This window comes from Mustela erminea, chromosome 1 (assembly GCF_009829155.1).
Source record: "Mustela erminea isolate mMusErm1 chromosome 1, mMusErm1.Pri, whole genome shotgun sequence".
In the NCBI taxonomy this organism is placed as follows: Eukaryota; Metazoa; Chordata; class Mammalia; order Carnivora; family Mustelidae; genus Mustela; species Mustela erminea.
In genome coordinates, this window is record NC_045614.1 from 204,913,488 (window position 1) to 204,935,519 (window position 22,032).

The 22,032-nt window shown below is 36.0% G+C and overlaps 1 protein-coding gene across 2 annotated transcripts in view; it reads right to left on the bottom strand.

Annotated features, from left to right (window-relative positions):
• The window catches only part of LTN1 (listerin E3 ubiquitin protein ligase 1), a 69,269-nt gene that overhangs the window by 23,706 nt on the left and 23,531 nt on the right, over window positions 1–22,032 (bottom strand). For both annotated transcript variants that reach the window (XM_032353361.1, XM_032353353.1), the window contains exons 12-19: window positions 20,295–20,484; window positions 19,588–19,827; window positions 18,632–18,785; window positions 17,455–17,599; window positions 16,813–16,999; window positions 15,130–15,289; window positions 13,298–13,402; window positions 10,188–10,330 (exon numbers count right to left, since the gene is read on the bottom strand). In XM_032353361.1, the coding sequence (XP_032209252.1) occupies window positions 10,188–10,330; window positions 13,298–13,402; window positions 15,130–15,289; window positions 16,813–16,999; window positions 17,455–17,599; window positions 18,632–18,785; window positions 19,588–19,827; window positions 20,295–20,484 (1,324 nt within the window). The remainder of the gene's footprint in view (window positions 1–10,187; window positions 10,331–13,297; window positions 13,403–15,129; window positions 15,290–16,812; window positions 17,000–17,454; window positions 17,600–18,631; window positions 18,786–19,587; window positions 19,828–20,294; window positions 20,485–22,032) is intronic.

Genomic DNA, 22,032 nt, shown 5'->3' on the forward strand with positions numbered 1-22,032 from the left:
AGAAATGGACATCTAGATCCATAAGGATAATTACATGGGAATAAACTGAACGTGAACAGGGCTACACTAAGTCATAATTAAACTGTCAAAAGTCAAAGATAAAGGAAGAATTTTAAGAGGAGCACAAGGGAAAATTTACACACATGGGAACCCCCATAAGAGTATCAGCGAATTCTCTACAGAAACTTTTCAAACCAGGAGAGAATGGATGACATATTTAAAATAATGAAAGAGGGGGCGCCTGGGTGGCTCAGTGGGTTAAAGCCTCTGCCTTCGGCTCGGGTCATGATCCCAGAGTCCTGGGATGGAGCCCCACATCCGGCTCTCTGCTCAGCAGGGAGCCTGCTTCCTCCTCTCTCTCTGCCTGCCTCTCTGCCTACTTGTGATCTCTGTCTGTCAAATAAATAAATAAAATCTTAAGAAAAATAAAAAATAAATTAAAAAAAATAAAATAATGAAAGAATTCTATACCTGGCAAAGCTGTCCTTCAGAAATGCAGGAGGGATAAAAACTTTCCTGGGCAAAATAAAGCTAAGATAGTTCATTACCACCAGGCTTACTTTACAAAAAATGCTAAAGGGAGTTTTTTGAGTGGAAATAAAATACTAGTTAGCTACATAAAAATATAAAAAGGTATAAATCTCATTGGTAATGGTAAATATATAGTTGTAGTTGGATTCTGCAATATGGTAACTATGGTATATAACTCACAACTCTAGTTCAAAGTTTTTAAAAAATATAGTAAAATTACACGTGCCTGGGAGACTCAGTCAGTTAGGCCTCCGATTACTGATTTTGGCTCAGGTCATGATCTCAGGGTCATGAGCCCCACATCAGGCTCTGTGTTGAGCATGGAACTTGCTTTAAGATTCTCTCTCCTGCTTTCCCTCTGCCCACACCCTGCCACTCATGGGCATGTGTGCATGCACTTTCTCTCTCTTCAAAAATAAATAAATAAACTATATATTGTCTTAATATAGTAAAAATAGAGGTTCCTGGGTGACTCAGTTGGTTGGGCATCTGACTATTGGTTTCAACTTGGGTCATGGTTTCATGGGTAGTGGGACTGAGCCCTGCATCAAGCTCTAAGCTTAGCGAAGAGTCTGCTCAGGATTCTCTCCCTTTGCTCTTCCCCCCACTTGTAATCTTACTCTAAAATAAAATTTTAAAATCTTTAAAAAAATTAGTAAAAATAACCCTAACTAAAAAGTTTGCTACTAATTATACAATATTTTAAAAATGTGAACTGCAACAACAATGGTAAATGAGGAATGACTCCAATTTAAAGTCATAAGCTGCATCAGTCCCTAACAAGAGAATCAGCTTATTCTTTGAAGCCAGCCATTGACTTTTTCCTCTATGAAAGTCTTAAATGGTATCCTTCAGTAGAAGGCTGTTTCATTTATATTGAAAACCTGTCATTAGTGTAGCCACTTTCATTAATTACCTTAGCTAGCTCTTCTGGATAACTGGATAGCTTATGTGTCAGGATTTACTGCTTCACCTTGCACTGTTACGTTACAGAGATGGTGTCTTTCCTTAAACCTCATGAATCCACCTCTCCTAGCTTCAAACTTCTTTTCTGAAGCTTCTTCACCTCATTTAGCCTTCTTAGAACTGAAGAAAGTTAGGACCTACAGGGAATGTTGTAGCTGGCTTAACCTTCTATTGAAACCACTAAAACGTCCACATCAGCAGTATGGCTGTTTTGCTTCCCTATCATTTATGTATTCAATGGAGAACAATTTTCATTTCCTTCAAGAACTTTTCCTTTGCACTCACAACTTAGCTGTTTGGCTTGACGGGTCTACCTTTCAAAACTATCTTCACTTTCAACATGACTTTCTCACCAAGCTTAATCATTTCTAGCCTTTGATTTAAAATGTGAGACATGTGACTGTTCCTTTCACTTGAACACACAGAGGCCACTGTAGGGTTATTAACTGGCCGGGACTATGCAAGCCCAAGGAGAGGGAGACAGACAGGGGAATGGCCAGTTGATAGAATAGTCAGAACACACCACAACTTATTAAGTTAGCTATCTTACATGGGCATAGCCTATGGCACCCCAAAACAATTACAACAGTAATATCAAAGATCACTGCTCACACATCACCAGAAGAAATACAGTAATAATGAAAAAGTTTGAAATATTTTAATTACCAAAATATAAAAACCTGAAGTAAACAAGTGCTGTTGGAAAAATGGAGGTGACAAACTTGCTTGATGCAGGGTTACCATAAACTTCCAATTTATAAAAAGGAAAAAAACACCGTATCTGCAAAGTATAATAAAGCAAAAGGCAATAAAATGTGATGTGTCTTTACTTAGACAAAACAGACTTTAAAAATGGTAAAAAGCAACAAAGATGGTTATAATATGATGAAAGTTCAGTATATCGAAAAGATATTATAATTGTAAATATTTATGCATTCAATATTGGAGCACCTAAATATGTAAAGCAAAAACGAACAGAGTTAAAAGGAGAAATAGTGATATAGTAATAGTTGGAAATTTTATACGGCATTTTCAACAATGAAGATAGATTATCCAAAAAATCCATAAGTAAACAGTGGACTTAAACATACTATAGATCAAATGGACCTAACAGATATAAACAGAAGAAAAGACTCCTATATCCTAACTAATATATATGTACTTACTAAAACAAAATTACATCTTATATTTCTATGTTGATAATATTTAGAACATTTTTGCTTCCATTCTATCCAACAGCAGAATGCAGATTTCCTCTCAAGCACACAAGGACCACTTTGTAAGATAAACCATAGACTAGACAACAAAACAATCAGCAAATTCAAAAAACCTGAAATCATATCAAGTACTTTCTCTGACCATATTGGCAAGAAACTAGAAATCAGTAACAAGTGAAAAATTAAAAATTCACAAGGAAATTAAACTACACTCCCCTAAGCAACCAATGGATCAAAGAAGAAAATAAAGGGGAACTAAAACATTTTTGAGATAAACAAAAATGTAAACACAATATACCAGAACTTTGCGGGATGCAGCAAATGCAATTCTAACAGGGAAGTTCACAGTAATAAATGCCTACACTAAGAAGCAAAAAAGATCCCCATATAAACTACCTAACTCTATGCCTTAAGGAACTAGCAAAAGAATAAAGTGAGCCTAAAGTCAGCAGAAGAAAGAAAAAAATAAAGATTGGAGCAGAGGGGCGCCTGGGTGGCTCAGTGGGTTGAGCCTCTACCTTCGGCTCAGGTCATGATCCCAGGGGCCTGGGATCGAGTCCCGCATGGGGCTCTCTGCCAAGCAGGGAGCCTGCTTCTCCTCATCTCTCTCTCTGTCTGTCTCTCTGCCTATTTGTGATCTCTCTCTCTGTCAAATAAATAAATAAAATCTTTAAAAAAAAAAAAAAAGATTGGAGCAGAAATAAATTAAACAGAGAATAGATAATTCATTAAAAAAAGATTAAACAAAGAGATGATTTTTGAACAAAAATGACAAATCCTTATCTAGACTAACCAGGGGAATAAAAAAAGAGAAAGGACTATCAACAAAACTAAAAATGAAAAAGGAGAAATTACAACTGGTATCACCTGGTTAATTCAAAAGATCGTAAGAGGCTACTGTTGAACAACAATATGCCAACAAACTGGACAACCTTGGAGAAGCAGAAAAACTCTAGGAAACATACAATTTGCCAAGATTGACTAAGGAAGAAACAAAATCTGAATAGACTAATTACTAATAAGGAAACTGAATCACCAATGAAAAATCTAATGAAGAGGGACGCCTGGGTGGCTCAGTTGGTTAAGCAGCTGCCTTCGGCTCAGGTCATGATCCCAGCGTCCTGGATCGAGTCCCACATCGGGCTCCTTGCTCGGCAGGGAGCCTGCTTCTCCCTCTGCCTCTGCCTGCCATTCTGTCTGCCTGTGCTCGCTCTCTCCCCCTCTCTCTCTCTGATAAATAAATAAAATCTTTAAAAAAAAAAAAAAAGAAAAATCTAATGAAGAAAAACCCAGAGCCAGATGGCTTGACTGGTAAATTTCACCAAATATTTAAAGAAGAACCAACATTAATCTTTCTTAAACTCTTCCAAAAAATTGAAGGGGAGGGAATACTCCCAAACTGCTTTTACAAGGCTAGCATTATCCTGATACCAAAACTAGAAAAAGAGACTACTAGAAAAGAAAACTACAGGCAAATGCCCTAATGAATATAGATGAAAAACTCAATAAGATACTAACAAACTGAATACAGCAGCACATTAAAAAGATCATTCACCATGACCAAGGGGGATTTATCCCTGGAATGCAAAGATGGTTCAATAAATGCAAATCAATGTGATGCATCACATTAATAAGATGAAAGAAAGGAATCATATGATCATCTCAGTACACACAGAGAAAAGCATCTGACAAAATTCAACATTCATTCATAATGAAAAATTTTTAACAGATTAGGTATAGAAATAACATATCACACTATAACAAAGTCCATAAATCACAAGCCTACAGCTAACATCATACTCAACGCTGAGAGGCTGAAAGCTTTTCCTCTAAGATTAGGAACAAGACAACAATGCCTGCTCTTATCATTCCTGTTCAACATAGTACTAGAAGTCCTACCTAAAACAACCAGACAATAAATAGAAATAAAATGTACCAGAAATGGAAAGGAGGAAAGAAAATTGTCTCTTTTCAGATGACAAGATATAATATAAAGAAAAATCCTAAAGACTCAAGCAAAAAAGTATTAGACAGGGAATTCAGTCAAGTTGCAGGATACAAAATGAACATACAAAAATCAGTAACATTTCGGGGTGCCTGGGTGGCTCAGTGGGTTAAGCCTCTGCCTTTGGCTCAGGTCATGATCTCGGCTCCGTGGGGAGCCTGCTTCCTCCTCTCTGCCTGCCTCTCTGCCTACTTGTGATCTCTCTCTCTCTGTCAAATAAATAAATAAAATCTTCAAAAAAAAAATCAGTAACATTTCTATACAACAGCAACAAATATTCTGAAAAAATAAAAAAAAGAAAGAAAGAAAGAAAGAAAGAAATCCTATTTACAATGGCATAAAAAACCCCTTAGGAATAAATGTAAGAAAATGAAAGATCTCTCTACATTGAAAGCTACAAGACATTAATGAAAGACATCAAAGACACAAATAAGTAAAAAGGTATTCCATGTCATGGATTGGAAGAATATTGTTAAAAATATCGATACTACCAAAAGCCATCCATAGATTCAATGAAATCCCTATGTGAAATTCCACTGGCATTTTTTACAGAAGCAGAGAAAACACTCTTAAAATGTATAAAGAACCATGAAAGACCCTGAATAGCCAAAGAAATCCTGTGAAAGAACAAAGCAGGAAGTACCACACTTCCTGATGTCATGCTATACTCTAAAGCTATTACAGTCATCAAGACAGTATAATAGGGCAAAAAACAGACAAATGACAAATGAAACAGAACTGAGAGCCCAAAATATGATCAATCAATATTTGACAAGAGATCCAAGAATACTAAATAGAGAAAGATAGTCCCTTCAATAAATGGTGCTGGGATAATTGGTTATTCACATGTAAAATAATAAAACTGGCCCCATATCTTTTATCACTTACAAAAATTAACTAAAATCAATTAAAGATTTAAATATATAAAACTATGAAATTCCCAGAAGAAAACAGTAATAAAGCTCTTGACATGCACCTTGGTAATTAATTTTTGGATACGACTCCAAAAGCACAAGCAAAATAAAAAATAAACAAGTGGGACTACATCAGACTAAAAAGTTTCTGCACAGCAAAATAAATCATCAACAAAGTAAAAAGACAACCTACAGAATGGGAAAAATTATTTGCAAACCATATATCCAGTAAGGGATTAATATTCAAAATATATAAAGAATTCACACAGAACTTAACAGCAAAAAACAATTAGCCCAATTTTAAAAAGGGTAAGGGGCCTGAATACACATTTTTCCAAAAAAAATTCTTAAGGCCAAATGATATATAAAGTGATGCTCAACATCATTAGTCATTAGGGAAATGCAAATTAAAACCACAATGAGATATTATTTCACACTTATCAGAAGGGACATCATAAAAAAGATAAGATGTCAAATGCTGGCATGGCTATGAAGAAAATGGACCCCTTATGCCCTGTTGGTGAGACTGTAAAATGGCACAGCCACTATAGAAAACAGTATGGACGTCCTCAAAAAATTAAAAATAGAACTACCATATGATCCAGTAATTCCATTTCTGAGAATATAGTTAAAGTTCATATAATGTGGGGGGTGGGGCGCCAAGCCCCCATCCATGTACTTGAAAATCTGTACATAACTTCTAACTCCCCCAAAACTTCACTACTAACAGCCTACTGTTGACTGGAAGCCTTAACAATTACACTGACATTAACACATATATATTAACTATATTCTTCTAATAAAGTAAGCTAGAAAAAAGAAAATGCCAGAAAATCATAAGAGAAAATACTTTTATAATACTATACTGTATTTAATTGAAAAAACGTTTACATAGCAGTGGACCCACACAATTCAAACCCATGTTGTCCAAAGGTCAATGTATATCCAAAGGAAACAAAACACTGACTCCAAAAGGTATCTGCACCCCCATGTTCATAGCAGTATTATTTACAATAGACAAGACATAGAAACAACCCAAGGCTTCATCAATGAATGAAATGGAAAAGAAGTTGTAGTATGTATATATATAGAATGGAGTACTGTTCACAGCCAGAAAAGAAAGGATATCTCACCATTTGTGACAACATGGATGGACCTTGAAGACATTATGCTAAAGTGAAATAAGTCAAAGAAAAATACTGTATAATCTAACTTGTACGTGGAATCAAACCATACCAAATCAAATCCAAACTCATAGAAAAGAGATTAGACTGTGGTTACCAGGGGGAGAGGATGGGGAAGGGCAGGGCTTGGAGGAAGGATTATAGCCACAAGCTTCCAGTTATATGATAAATAATTACTAGGGATATAAAGTACATGATGACTACAGCTAACACTACTATATAATATATAGGAAAGCTGCTAAAAGTTAATCTTGAGTTGACATCAGGAGGAAATTTTTTTTCCTGTCTTATTATATCTATATGAGAAGATGGATGTGAGCTGAACCTACTGTGGTAATCACCTCACAATATATGTAAATCAAACTATCATGCTGTATACCTGAAACTTATATAGTGTTGTATGTCAATAATTTTTCAATAAAACTGAAAAAAAGTATATAATGTTCAAAAATCATGAAGATTTAACATGGTCAGGATCCAGGATGGAAGCAAAAAGAAGTAAAACTGGGGAAATCAGTTGCAATAAGATTGTAAAATGTCCAACAGGCCAAACCAAGGACTTGGGTTTTTATCCTGTAGGTAAAAAGGAACCGAGGAATAAAGAAAAAAAAAATGCATGATATATTTAATCTTCCTTTAAAGGCAGAGCAATTTTTTAAGTCCTCTTAAAACAAAATGAAACAGAGCAAAACTGAATAGGCTGAGCTCAAGTGTAATCAGAAACAACAGATTTTCTAACAACTATATGTTTAAAACTATTTGTTAGCTAATTCTACTGCATTGTTTTGGTTGAAAGAGCAAAATTAGTTGTCAAATCTCAAAGACATTCCTCCTCCTATAGGGCCTCCACACAACTGTTTGTGTGACTGCAAACAGCTGTGTGACACTGCAGCCTTGTCTTCTGCCCCTTTTTCCCCTTGGCCATCCATCAGTTATAATGTGTGCTGGAGAAACCACCTGCACTCCCATTAGGTCCCCCTGTCCTCTATGCACAACCAGTTCAACTGCATCCCCATTCCAGAACTGCAAGTCCCTGCCTGATCCTACAATCTTACTCTGTCAATGAACACAACTACACAGCTTAATGCCACAATAATTTTTTTTTTTTTTTTTTACATCGGCTGGCTTTGGGCGCCATAGGGTAATTCTTTTTGACAAATGTTTATTGATAGGTGTGTTCTTCTTCCCCTACGTTCAAACTTTCACTATCCTTCTTAAAATCTGCAATCCAGTTTTCACTCATGAAATGACATAGCCCAAAGAGACACAAAGCTTATTTGTAAGGAATACATCGAGGTCCCTACCCTCTCTTTATTCACATCTGCATCCATCCTACATTTCTCCTAACTTCTCCTAGAAGAAAGTCACTCCCCCTACAAAAGGCTGGTATCTTCTCAGTAGATCCCACCCCTCTCCTCTCGGTGGGAGAGATCATCAGTCTCTCTATCTTCTACTCCTTCTTCCCTGCAACACCGATTTTCCCTCTGACCTTCAATTCATTTCCAGCTCTCGCCTTCTTTCTACAGCCATTTTCACTGAACACTTAGAACAAACTATCTGCCTCCCCTTTCTCACTACTCTTCATTCCAATAATCCCAAAGTTAATGGACACTTTCCAGTCCTGAATTTTATTTGACCTTCTGCGGCATTTAACACAGGTGGTGAATACTACCTAAAACTTCCTCCTCTGCTTTTATCTTTAGTCCTTATTCTCCCGTCTCCCCCCACCCACACAACCCATCTGTCTATGTACTGGTGTTCCCTTGATATTCTTCTCACTCTTCACTCTCCCTGGACAAGCTCATCCTCATTTACAGATTATGCTACCACTTATATGACCTCGGCTTTGAAAGCAGTATTTCCATCTAGTCGACAGACAATCTCCATTTTGAGTAATACTCCACAGCCAGCTTAATTTAACACTGGCTCCCTGTTTACCCCTTCCCTACTTCCTTCTACCCAATTCAGAAATAGAATCACAGACCCCCATCAATTCTATTTCCTTAATCTCTTTCATTTCCAGCCCCTCTCTTTCATGTATGCCTTGATTTAAGCTCTGTTTATCTCTCATTAAGATTATCCCAGGGTCGGGGTGCCTGGGTGGCTCAGTGGGTTAAAGCCTCTACCTTCAGCTCGGGTCATGATCTCAGGGTCCTGGGATTGAGCCCTGCATCGGGCTCTCTGCTCAGCAGGGAGCCTGCTTCCCCTCCTTCTCTCTCTGCCTACTTGTGACCTCTCTCTCTCTATCAAATAAATACATAAAATCTTAAAAAAAAAAAAGATTATCCCAGGGGCACCTACCTGGTGGCTCAGTCAATTAAGAGTTCTAACTCATTGATTTCAGCTCAGGTCATGATCTCAGGGTTTGGAGATGAGCACTGCCACGCAGGGCATGAAGCCTGCTTAAGATTCTCTCTCTCCCCCTGCCCCTCCCCCCTCTAAAAAATAAATAAAATAAACATTAAAAAAATAAAGACATTCCAATAGCTTCCTGTCTGTCTTCTACCGCAATCTCTCTTCTCTCACATCCACCTGTCACAGTTATCAAAATAATCTTTCTAATGAGACCGTACCACTGCTCTCCTAGTAGGCTCTTAATTTGAGCCAACAGCTCCTTACTGCCTACCTCTTAAAGTCCAAAATCCAGATCCTTGTGCATCTTACACCCTTTGTCCCCAGCCTTTTCTACCCCAAATGCCAGCCAAACTGAACTCTATAAACTCTTTCATGTTTCTGTGTACCTCAAATGCCTGTTCCCAACTACATCCATAGGAAAAACCATCCTTCATCCGCCCGGGTAAATTTTTTTTATGAAATCACTACTGATGCCTCAATGCAGAGTGGGGAACTCCTGGTCTGCTGCTTTGACACACAAAGCAGGATGTGTTTCTGATACATTGGGTATCACGATATAACTTTATATCTGTCCTCTTTACAAAAGGAACTGCCAAAGAGCCATATTCAGTAAGTGTTTATTAAATTAATAAACAAATGAACTATTAAGAGTACAGAGGGCCCAAAAAAGTTAAAAATTTAAAAAAAGCTATTTCTCTGTTACCTTTAGATGTTAATCATTGGTTGACAAGGGAGAAATTAAGCATAGCTAAAAATGTTATGGACAAATAAACAATGAAAGGATATATGTTTTAATCTTCCCTTAAGTCTGTATCATTTCTGCACTACAAAATGGTTAACAGTCTACAATGACTCTCATCCTATTGACTGCCAACTTGTTAAGTAGCAAAAGTATGAACTAGGAATAAATCAGCTGCAATTCAATTAATCTCTGCTAGATTTGGATTTAGATGTTAAGAAATACTTCTTTTATCTCAAGCAATAATTAAAGAAATATTTATTATCAAGCACTAACCGTTAGTACTGCAAAGATCTTCCTTAGTCCAGGCCAAAAGGGGAGGTATACATTGAGCAATGAATTCTTTCTTGTCTTCTTTTGACAAAAATGGACAGAGACTTTGAATGGTATGCATATTACCTTCTGTTAGTGGGAAAAAACTGTTCAAAGAAAAGGAAAAATATGAATTATATTTATCCAAAACATGCAGTGGTTTCAGAAAATTCTTTCTCCTTCAGAATATTCAAAAAGACTAATAATGCCACTATATTAAGTGTATGGGGTAAAAAAGGAAACAATGACGAGATTGACAGCTGTTGGTTCTGGATGATGGAATTGTGGATATTTTCTGCTGCTTTTTTCTCCTTTTTACAGGCTTCTAATTTTTAACATAAGCATATATAACTTCACCCCCATGTAGAAATTTTTTAATTATACAATATATGGTGATTATGTTCTCCTTAAAAGTCAAAAGACTCATTTAAACAGTACCAGTTGTTTCCTTTCTATGAGTTGATAGTTGATTTAAGTGCATATATATACTTGAATTTTATTCATATAATGAGATCACTCTAAATATACTGTTAACTCTAAATATACTCGCCACTTATATCAGAATATATATCTATATCAGAATATAGAGTATCAGAATTTTCTATATCAGAATATATTGTATAAATTACTTTCTATTTTAAAGCTACATAACTAAATTAAGAACAAAAAGAAAAATATTCCATACTATCATAATTTAACTATTGCCCCTAGTAGTGGACATTGATTTTTCTCCCAAATTTTGCCCTTACAAATAAAGTTGCAATAAATGTCTGTGAGCAAGGTATTATTCTGCATATGCGCAAACAAAATACTAGTCTAGATTCCTAGAAGTAGAAATTACAAGAGCAAAGGATATGTATGTCTTATATTTTGTTAATTTCAAATTGCTTTCCTAAAAAGCATAATCAGTTTATACTGTCACCAAAACAAGTGTGACTGCACACTTAATGGATCTTCTTAATTTCTAGCAAGATGACAGATAAAATGTGCTTCTTTTAATTTGTATTTCTATCGTTATTACTATGGCAAATCCTTTCATATTTCACATTTCACAAATGAAATGACCATTGATTATCTGACTAATATATGAATTACCTGTTAAAGTCCTTGATACGTTTTTTAATTTGGATGGTTTTACTGATTAATAGAAGCTATTTGTATATCATGGACATTAAGTTTTTGTTAATTTATAAATGTTTTTTCCCATTTTGTCACTTGTCCTTTAACCTTTGGTTACTCCATTTTTGTCATACAGAAGTTTTCTTTTTCTAAAAAATTTTACTTATGGGTAAAATACACATTAATTTACCAAATTTTTACCAAATTAACTATTTTAAGTGTAAGCTCAGTAGTGTTAAGTACATTCACAATGCTGTGCAACCAATCTCTGGAAGTCTTTTCAGTTCACAAAATTGGTATCTGCTAAATTTTCTACTAAATTTTCACTAAACAAGAACTCCCCACTTCCCCTCTCCTTGGTTCCTAGCAACCACAATTTGATCTGCTGTCTCTATGAATTTGACTACTCTAGATATCTCACATAAAAGGAATCATATAATATTTGTCATTTAGGCCTGGTTTTCTCCACTTAGCATAAATGTCCTCACGGTTTATCCACGTTATAAGATGTGTCAGAATCTCCTTCCTTTTAAAGGCTGAGTAATAGGGCGCCTGGGTGGCTCAGTGGGTTAAGCCGCTGCCTTCGGCTCAGGTCATGATCTCAGAGTCCTGGGATGGAGTCCCGCATCGGGCTCTCTGCTCAGCGGAGAGCCTGCTTCCCTCTCTCTCTCTCTCTGCCTGCCTCTCCATCTACTTGTGATTTCTCTCTGTCAAATAAATAAATAAAATCTTAAAAAAATAAAATAAAATAAAATAAAGGCTGAGTAATATTCCGTTGTTTGTGTGTACCACATTTTTTGTTTATCCATTCATCTATTGATGGGTACTTATGTTGCTAGAAGTTTTCATTTTTACAAAAATATCTATCACTTGTTTTACAGATTCTGGGTTTTTGTGCTTTAAGATCTTCCCCATAAGATTATACAGAGTCTCTTATTTTCCCTTGATACTTTTATATAGATCTGTTATTTACATTTAGCTCTCATCTGGACTTCATCTTTGTGTTTAATGTTAAGAGAGAGGTACCTCGCTATTTTTTTCAAACATTCCAATTTTCCTAACATCATATATTATTGACTCACGCCTCTAATTTGAAAGGCCACCTGCATCAAAAACTAAATCCTCGTATCTGTGTGGATTAGTTTCTGGACTCTGTATCTTGATCCAATGACTTATCTATTCATCAATTTAATATTACTTATTTTATTGGTAGGGCAAGTCCTTTTCACTTTTTCAGAAATTTCCTACCATTTTTCCCCCCTATCAATTCTTGAGCATTTTTTCTTCAAAGGCAGTTTGTCAAGTTTTTCAAAAAATATTGCTGGAATTTTATTGAGATTGCACTGCAATTAGAGATTGATACAACCATTTTTATAATTTATCTTCCCACCTTCTTTTGTAATCTTTACTAAAGTTTTATATTGTATTTTTTTTGTAAATTTATTTCTAGGTACAGTTTTGTTGTCATTGTGAATAGACTCTCGTTTTTCCTATGTCATTTTTAATTACTACTGAATAGAATAGTTTTTGATTTTTCTGTCAAGTATAAATCCATCATTAGTAATTAGTTCTAATACTTCTCTAGTTAATTCCCTATTACTTTTATAATCAGAATCGGGTGGCGGGGTGGCCACCTGAGTGGCTCAGTTGGTTAATCCTCTGCCTTCTGCTCCAGGTCATGATCCCAGGGTCCTGGGATCAAGCTCCACATCAGGTCCCCTGCTGAGCACGGAGTCTGCTTCTCCCTCTCCCTCTGTGTATGCTCGCTCACCCTCTCTCTCTCTCTCTCTCCCCGCACAAATAAACAAATAAAATCTTTCAATTCTCATTTCCTTTCATTTAATTTCATTTCTTAAACCTTGTTTAAGAAATAACCTTGATTATTCATTAGTTGGGGTTGCCAAAGTAACCAAATACAACAAACTACAAAGTACAAACATTTTAAGTAAGAATACCCTTCTTTTCTCCTGTAATGCCGTTTTACTTCATCCGATGAAACACTTCGGGAAAGGATCAACTTAGCAATAATGAGAGACCAAAGGGTGCCATTTTCCATGGATCTAAAAAAGAAAAAGGAAAAAATCCATTTTCATAGTGTTTAAGATTTTTAAAGACTATTTGCCTGATTCCTTTACAGAATTAAGTAAATTATCTCGTGAGGGTATCAATTCACATAGGGCTTTTGCCCCAAAACAATGGTCATTACTGAATGGACTGGGAGACTTGGGCTTTCAACACTCCTTTACAACTGGTACTGAACTCTCATCCCAAAGCCCTTCGAATCCCAACAGAGGAGATTAGGCTTGAGCACTAGAGTCTGCAGCTGGTAAAAGGACATATTCCACAGGACACCAAGGCTGGTTAATGCTGAAGAACCAAGGTAAAAGTTCAGCAAAAGTTCTAAGTGTCAAGTACATGGACTGAGATTGCAGAGAAAGATGTGCTCAGCCTGGGACCCCTGAAACTATAGAGCATACTCAAAACACTATTGGCTAGTGAAAAACAAAGGGAAGCAGTTCAACACAGTAATTTCAACAGGCTAAATACTAACTGCTAAAACTGATATGATTACTGTAATACCTACTTCCTCAACCAGGTAAGAAGGTTTTGTGGCTATAACTTTTTTAACTATTTTATTTTTTTATTTAAGAGAGACACAGATAGTGAGAGCATGAGCAGGAAGGAGGGGAGAAGCAGCCTCGCTGCTGAGCAGGGAGCCTGATACGAAGCTCGATCCCAGGACCCTGGGGTAATGACCTGAGCTGAAGGCAGATGCTTAACCCACTAAGCCCCCCAGGTGCCCCCGTGGTTATAATCTTAAGACACATCTGGGGGGTACCTGGGTGGCTCAGTGGGTTAAAGCCTCTGTGGGCAGCTCAGGCCACGATCCCAGGATCCTGGGATCAAGCCCCGGATCGGGCTCTCTGCTCAGCAGGGAGCCTGCTTCCCCTCCTCTCTCTGTCTGCCTCTCTGCCTACCTGTGATCTCTGTCAAATAAATAAATAAAATCTTAAAAAAAAAAAAAAGACATATCTGTATCAACATGCAAAGTAAAAGCTTAGATCTGAGAATAGTGGAAGGACGGATCACAGATACCAAAACAACTTCTACAAAGTTTCTGTTTCCTTCATTGTCATCTGTCCCATTCTTGAATGTATTTATGGATTTAAGAACACAGGCAAAGTTCAAATATCTCGATGAGTAAATCGAGAACTTGAATCCACAAAGTATTTATCATTAAGAACTGGGTTTAATGTAGGGCACCTGGGTGTTTTAGTTGGTAAAGTGCCTGCCTTTGTTTGGCTCAGGTCATGATCCTGGGACCCCGGGATCTAGCCCGGAGTCAGGCTCTCTGCTCAGCGGGGAGTCTGCTTCTCCCTCTCCCTATATCCCTCCCCCTGCTTGCGCTTTCTCTGTGTCTCAAATATATAAATAAAATCTTTAGGGATGCCTGGGTGGCTCAGTGGGTTAAAGCCTCTGCTTTGGCTCGGGTCATTATCCCAGGGTCCTGGGATGGAGCCCTGCGTCGGGCTCTCTCCTCTGCAGGGAGCCTGCTTCCTCCTCTCTCTCTCTCTCTGCCTGCCTCTCTGTCTACTTGTGATCTTTGTCTGTCAAATAAATAAATAAATAATATTTTAAAAAATCTTTAAAAAAAAAAGAATTGGGTTTAATTTAGATCAATCCTCTGACTGAAGGATTAGCATGAAGTGAGCTTACATTTTACAGAAACAAAGCCAAAAATGAGTAAAATTATCATATAAAAATGGAAGTTGAAAGGAATTCTTACCTGTTAAATAACAGCTGTAAAAGGCCAGAAGTATTACCAAGTCCACATAAGTTATCATATGTAATATTCATCTTTTGAAGCATTTCACAAAATCCAGTTAGAAAAACAGGCGGATTATCTAATTCCTCATACCACTGCAGTGAATAGAGCAGTTCTGCAACTATAGAATGGACAATACATCAAGAGTGTTCTGTGAAGAGGCCTTTGATCATTTTCACTTCTCTGTCCCATTTTCTAATACTGCTATGTCCATCAGTCTATAAACTGATTTTCAAATCTGCTTTGAGATGTTTTATGATAATGAATTCTGAGAATATTCGATACAAAATATGAGTCTCCTTCCAAATCTTACTTGGTTCCTTTTCTGATTAGTTAAGAATGCAACAAGCCTAAGTTACCAGAAACACTGGAAGAATCTTCCTACTATTTTTGCCACAAGTGTTAACAAGATACTTACAGGAAAAAACAACTAAGGAACCCAACACCTGAAATGAGAAGGTCAAGCCAATGTTAAGAAATGGGAAATACCATGATATAGTAAATAGGGTGGGGATCTCCACGACAGACTGACTGGTCTGGATTCAAACGAGCTGTACGTATAGTTATCAGAGTATGAAAATCTGCCACAGGGAGTGCTGTGAGAATTCAATGACCAGTACCTATCACAAAACCTAGCATATCATAGTAGACTACATAATTAGTCACAACTCTCTCTTGTAAAGCCACATATAGATTTTGGAGTCAGAATACTTGAGACCTGACTCAAAATCTAATCCTCTCCCTTACAAGCTAAGTAACTTTAATCAACTCAAGATAAGAAAACAACAAGGTGAGAAAAACAACAGCAATAATATCTGATAGGATTGATAAGGAGATTAAATACATAATGTTGTCAGTTTGTCATTAGTAACACAGTTAACAAGAACAAGTGTTACAAAGATCATCACTCTGATTTCCAGTTCTATTTTGTATAGATTCCCTCTGTGGGCAATGGAAACTGTACTAAACTCCTCGCCCTTAACTGCAGGTGGAGAAGCTTGCTTCCCCAGGACATATGTTCTCTTCTACTAACTATGCTATAGCTGAAGGCTTACAAACAAGACAGAGAAATTATGCAAATCCTCTGTACCTTTAATACCATTTTGTATAGGTCACATTGCTTCCTACAATTCTACACCATTTCCTGGAATCAGGGAATTTTTTTAAGTCCAAAATCCCCTTGGAATTCAACATTTGAACCTCTATTTGCCAGGAAAAAAAAAAAATGTGTGTGTGTGTGTGTGGTGTGTGTGTATATAGATACACACATATCCCTATGAACACAAAGATATAGTGGTTCAAGAACTGAAAATTCAGAATCCTTGATGAAATACTAGACTCACTTAACCACTTTCTTTAAGGATATATGCCATAGGATCTACCTGTCTTACGAGCTTCAGTAATTGATAGTATAGTATACCAAATTCTGCTCTACAGCTAACAAGATTATAGCAAGATTTTAGTATGTGTCCACCCAATCTGCAATTTACCACTCATCATTCAAGTAACCTCAGGTTTTTAATCACTAAAACAGCTAATAGGAATGGAAGATTCTTAACTAAATTGCAGGTTAATAAAAATTCTTCCAAAATTGTAATTATTTCAAAACATTTCTATTATATCTGAATGCTCATATATACTTACTTATTTTCTCAAGCTCATTATTTTCTAGGACTATTTCCTTTTTCAGTGCAACTAATACCATTTTGCTCAATAATGCTGAAGTACACAAATGGCTGGGAAGTTTCTTTGTATCTTGTTCTTTAAAATCTGTTTTGAAACACTCATAATTCAAACTCAATCTTCCTTCTAAAAGAGGTCTATGCAACCACTGTAAAAAGAATACATTCAATTATATACAAAATCATTAGATATTCTAAATTATCTACTACCTATACAATTAAGACAGGGAACAAAAATGAAATTATTAGAGTATCTTCAAAATGTTATTAGAATAACTTCAAAAGTGAAGTTATTACTAGTTTATTAGCAAAATCACAGAAGTCTACAAGTTTGGGTTTTACTTTAGGAAATTATCAACATGTGTATTTAAGACTCCTTCAATTCACCACAGCAACTGCCACTGTCTTACAAACAAACATCCAATATATGAGCATTCAGAGATGTAAAGGCAAAGCAAATACTCATTTCACCTTTTTTTCTCCTCCCTCCAAAAGAAGACAGTTTGTTTACTTTTTCTTTCCCCCAGAACAAAATAAAAATGTCCAAGGCTGCACAAAGTCCAAACTTCAGAATAAGACAAGCACAGTTCAATCTTAAACATACCTGCATAGGAAGAGACTGTCTCATCTTCTCCCATTCACTGTTACTTGGCATTACACTTCCAATATATACTCCCAAAAGATTAGTATCCTCACTTTCTAAAAGTGCATTTAGCAAGTCATCAACAGCAGACAAGAGGACTTGAAGACTGAAAATAATGCAAACAACATAGCTATTATGGTTACGCTATGACTAACTTGAACACCCTGGTACAGATTAAATACCCTGTGGCAGGTTAACAACTTACCTGAATGAAAGCCTAGTAAAAAATGAAGCTAAGCAACTCCTCTACCCTAAATTCAACGTACACACAGCAAAATTGTGGATTTAATCCATTATTTATGATTTGGAATTGAGTGCTGCTTCTACCTCAGAATGAAGGGGCCTTGACTTATTTCAGATCAGATATTTCTGAAATACAGATACCTTACTGTATGAACAAAACCATGATGTTCAGAAAAATATATGACCTAACCCTAATAGCCTCTGGAAGCATTCTCTTGGTTTTTCACTTTTACATACGGATTTAGGCATGAGTTGTGAAATATATTTGCAATTCAACACCTTAAAACAGTGGCTACCAGGTCCCCCAAAATAATGAAGAATAATCACTGTGTGTGGTGGCCATGAGAGGTCATTGCTATAATCCACACCAGCCCACAAGAAACAGGATGGCACCACCATCACATCACTGAGCATAAATCTGGAGTCCAGCAAATATTCTAAAACAAATCACTCTTCAACTAAGGGAGTTTAAATGAATGATCATTAAAACAAATTCCTTTTGGAAAAATCTTTTTGTCTGGATCTTCTCTTAGAGTCCTATAGATTTTTTTTTTAAGATTTTATTTATTTATTTGACAGAGAGACACAGCAAGAGAGGGAACACAAGCAAAGGGAGTGTGAGAGGGAGAAGCAGGCTTCCTGCTGAGTACGGAGCCCGATGCAGGGGCTCGATCCCAGGACCCTGGGATCATGACCTGAGTTGAAGGCAGATGCTCAACCAACTGAGCCATCCAGGTGCCCCAAGTCCCACAGATTTCTTATATCCTATAGATTTCTTATATAGCAAATTGTTTTTCATATTCATTCATATTAATCATGGGATCTTATTTCAAGACAGTGATCAGGCATTAAAGAGAGAGCAAATGAGCAAATGAGCACAAAAGACATTAATTACCTTTTGATATCCAAAGATGAAGACTGAACTTGGTTCTTCAGCCACAGAGCAGACAAACGTAGGAAGGTACTCTGTTTATACGTATTGCCAGTTTGGTGGATCAATAAATTCACACCAGAGAGCCAAGTATTTTTCAGTTTACAGACAAGAAAGTCTAAAATCAAGATGTCAACAGTAATTTGTAATCCCTGTGAAGCAACTATCATCAGTACAAAATGTCTGAAATAACTCAGTGCAGACTTGAGATTTTTAAGATACTGCTAAAAAAGGAAAATAGAAAATTTTTCCAAAACAAAATAATTATATCATAAATTTGTAACGATACAAGGTAGCTCATGCCATGTAAATAAAAGTTAAGATTTTTAAAGTTAGCTTTCTTCCTCTCTGAACTTATTTACAAGAGCACTCTTCTTTTTGGAGATGTGAAAATTTATTACACCTTTTCCAAATAGAGAAGTTAGTATAAAAGGGTGTGGGAGGAGGGGTAACAATAGTAGTATTTTTTAACATTCCTTTCATAAGTAAGTCTCAATTAATATATAAGGCAATATAGTCCTTAAAAAGGCAATTTCAATTTTTTTGATATCTACCAACAGTGAAGAAGAGAAAGACATATTAATACCTCCCCCTTAATGAGTGTGGAGTTGAGACATTTAAGAAATTAAGCAACTTGCCAAACCACAGCCACTCAGTAAAGAGGCTAAGATTCTAACTCATCTATCATGGCCCCTTCTTAAACTGTTATCTTTGGTATCAAGAAAGAACTTAGACATAATGTCTATATCCATCTTTAACTTGGTTTCTGAAGCTGAAAGTGTTTAAGATCTGCACCCCTTTAATCAAAATGCTTTCAACTTTCAAGTACATTATGATTCAATTAATAAAGCCTGGGCACTTACACTATGAAGGTCAGAGCCGGAGATTCCCAACAAAACATTTGAGCAGTAGGCTATTACCTGGCAAATGTGTTTTTTCTTTGCTCTGAGCACATAACTGAAAGAGAGTTAATAATAAGTCTTCAGATGATGGCATTAGCAAGCATCCTTTTGCTGAGCTGAAATAGTTATAGGCCACATCACAGATAAAAGACACTGACAAGTCATTATTTTCAGCTTCTGACAATTCCTTTCCTTTGGATAAAGTTTCATGAAGTTTAACAATAATTCTCTCCACATATACTTCTTCAATCAAGTAATCTAGAGGGAAAAAAGTTCACACAGACAAAAAAACTTTAAAAAATAAATTATAATATTAATATAAAAATATTTTAAAATATTTTAAAAATTTAAAAAATATTAAATCTGTGTATTAAAAAATGTAGTAGACAAAAGAACTTATACCAACAAATCAATCTGATCTCTCACACATAAAAGCCCTCATGTAAAAAAAAAAAATTTTAATTAAGTAAAAAGAAAAAAAGCAATGCTTTACAAAATTACTGGACAGTTTTGTTATTTAAAACCCCTTAGAATATAAAACTGAAAGTATTACAATGTCTTCCAAGTCATGCAAGAAAGATTAATAAACATTTAGGGTGCTAATAAGATTAAAATATCTGAACGAAGTCTTGTTATTTTCAATCAATTACAAGCAAATGTGGAACCCCTCCCCAAAAGTGAAAATTTATTCCCTACTAAAAAACAAAAGACATATATTTGCCTACCATTTTTAACATGTTGGGATAATACCAAGCTTAGAAGAGCCCATCTTTCTGAGAAGTAAGATTCAGAAGATCCTGAGGATTCCAAGTCCTTACTACAAAGGTGATCTGCCAAGGCTGTCAACTTCTCTCCAAGGATTTCTCCTTTTAGCCAAGGAGTTACTAAAGCATGTTTATCTGAACTAGAACATGCCTAAAACCATAAAATCAAAGCAAAGATTAGAAGGAAGATCAAAAAATGTATCTGCCTAAAATATTACTTGTACTATATTACCTCCCTTCATCATCATGGCCCCCCACTCTTCCTCAAGTTCTAAGAAAGCTGGTATTGTCTCTGTTCCCCACTAGGCCTTGCTTACATACACTTTCATGCTTTACTCATGCTATCTTCCCAACCACAAATATTTCCCCTCTTCTTTACTTATCAAAATCCCATCCATTCTCTCGGAATTATTACAAAGCCCACCTGCTTTACGAAATCTCCCCCATCCACTCTAGTCCATACTCTGCACTGCTTTTCTCTGAATTTCTAAAGCACTTACTGGATTGTATTATTATTTATAATGTTTCATCTGTGTATGTCTTGTTTCCAATGGGATTGTAAGTTCCTTGAGAGTAGAGACTGTCTTAAACTTCTTTGATACCTGCTATCAACACTGCAGATATGTTCAATGAATAATGAATGGATGAACTTGAAAAGACAGACTTTAAAATGCTCTATATTTTAAATTTTTGTTCATTAATTTTACTAAAATTAAAGAACTATTATTTAATGGTGGTAAGCTACTTCAATATGAACAATGGGCCTTCTTATTTCCTCTTATTCTCTGCAACAGTAACTGAGGCCAGATACCTAACAGCAACTGGTTTATTTTCATGGAGTGGGAAAGCAAGAGAAAAAAAAAAACTGTAAATCCACCCCCAAAAGCATGCTGATCCATGTTTCCAGAGCTTCTTTTGCTTTAGGGCTGACAAGAAAGGAATTTGCAACTTGGTTCATTTCAAAGCAATCTGGAAAAAAAAAAAATCCAAGTGCGGATTGGGTAGTGCCTAAAAAACTGTTAATCCTCTTATTTAAGAAACTTAGGTAACCAGAATTTTTATTTTAGCCTAAGCTTTACGACCTTGAACAAATCTCTTAACCAACCTGGGCCTCTTTCTTCATTTTAGAAATGAAGATTAACCTAGAAAATCTCTAAAGTCCTTTTCCGGTTACAAAATTCAGGTTTGTGTTTAAAGAAGCTGACTTTATAACTCTAATCAAGTTGCACAAAAAAGAAAAACTAGAGTCTGGATAGCTCTAACATTGGCTTTGCTAATACAGTTTACTAAATAAAACTGATCTATTTTATAGAATCCAGGAAGTAAACTTCTAAATGTCTCTCAAGTTAGCAAGACATGAAGTACAATACTAATGTTTTAACAAATCCACAGAAACTGACCAGCTTTAAGGGGTTTGAAGAGACCAGGTAGTCAGGAAGGGATAGTTTTCCAAACAGATATGAGTATTTGAACTACCTGCCAAGTGCATTCCTAGGTTGGAAATGGTCTTCTCTTATCAAATTACCAACCCTTTTTGCTCTGATTCTAGACTTACCAAGTAGTTTTCTGATAATTTGGCTTTTCATATACCCTGCCTTTTGAGAGAGAAGATACTGGATAAACTAATGCAAATGCTCTCTGATATGTTATATCTCTGACTGAAAAGCAGTAAATTAATATTCTGTATTTATTTTGTAAA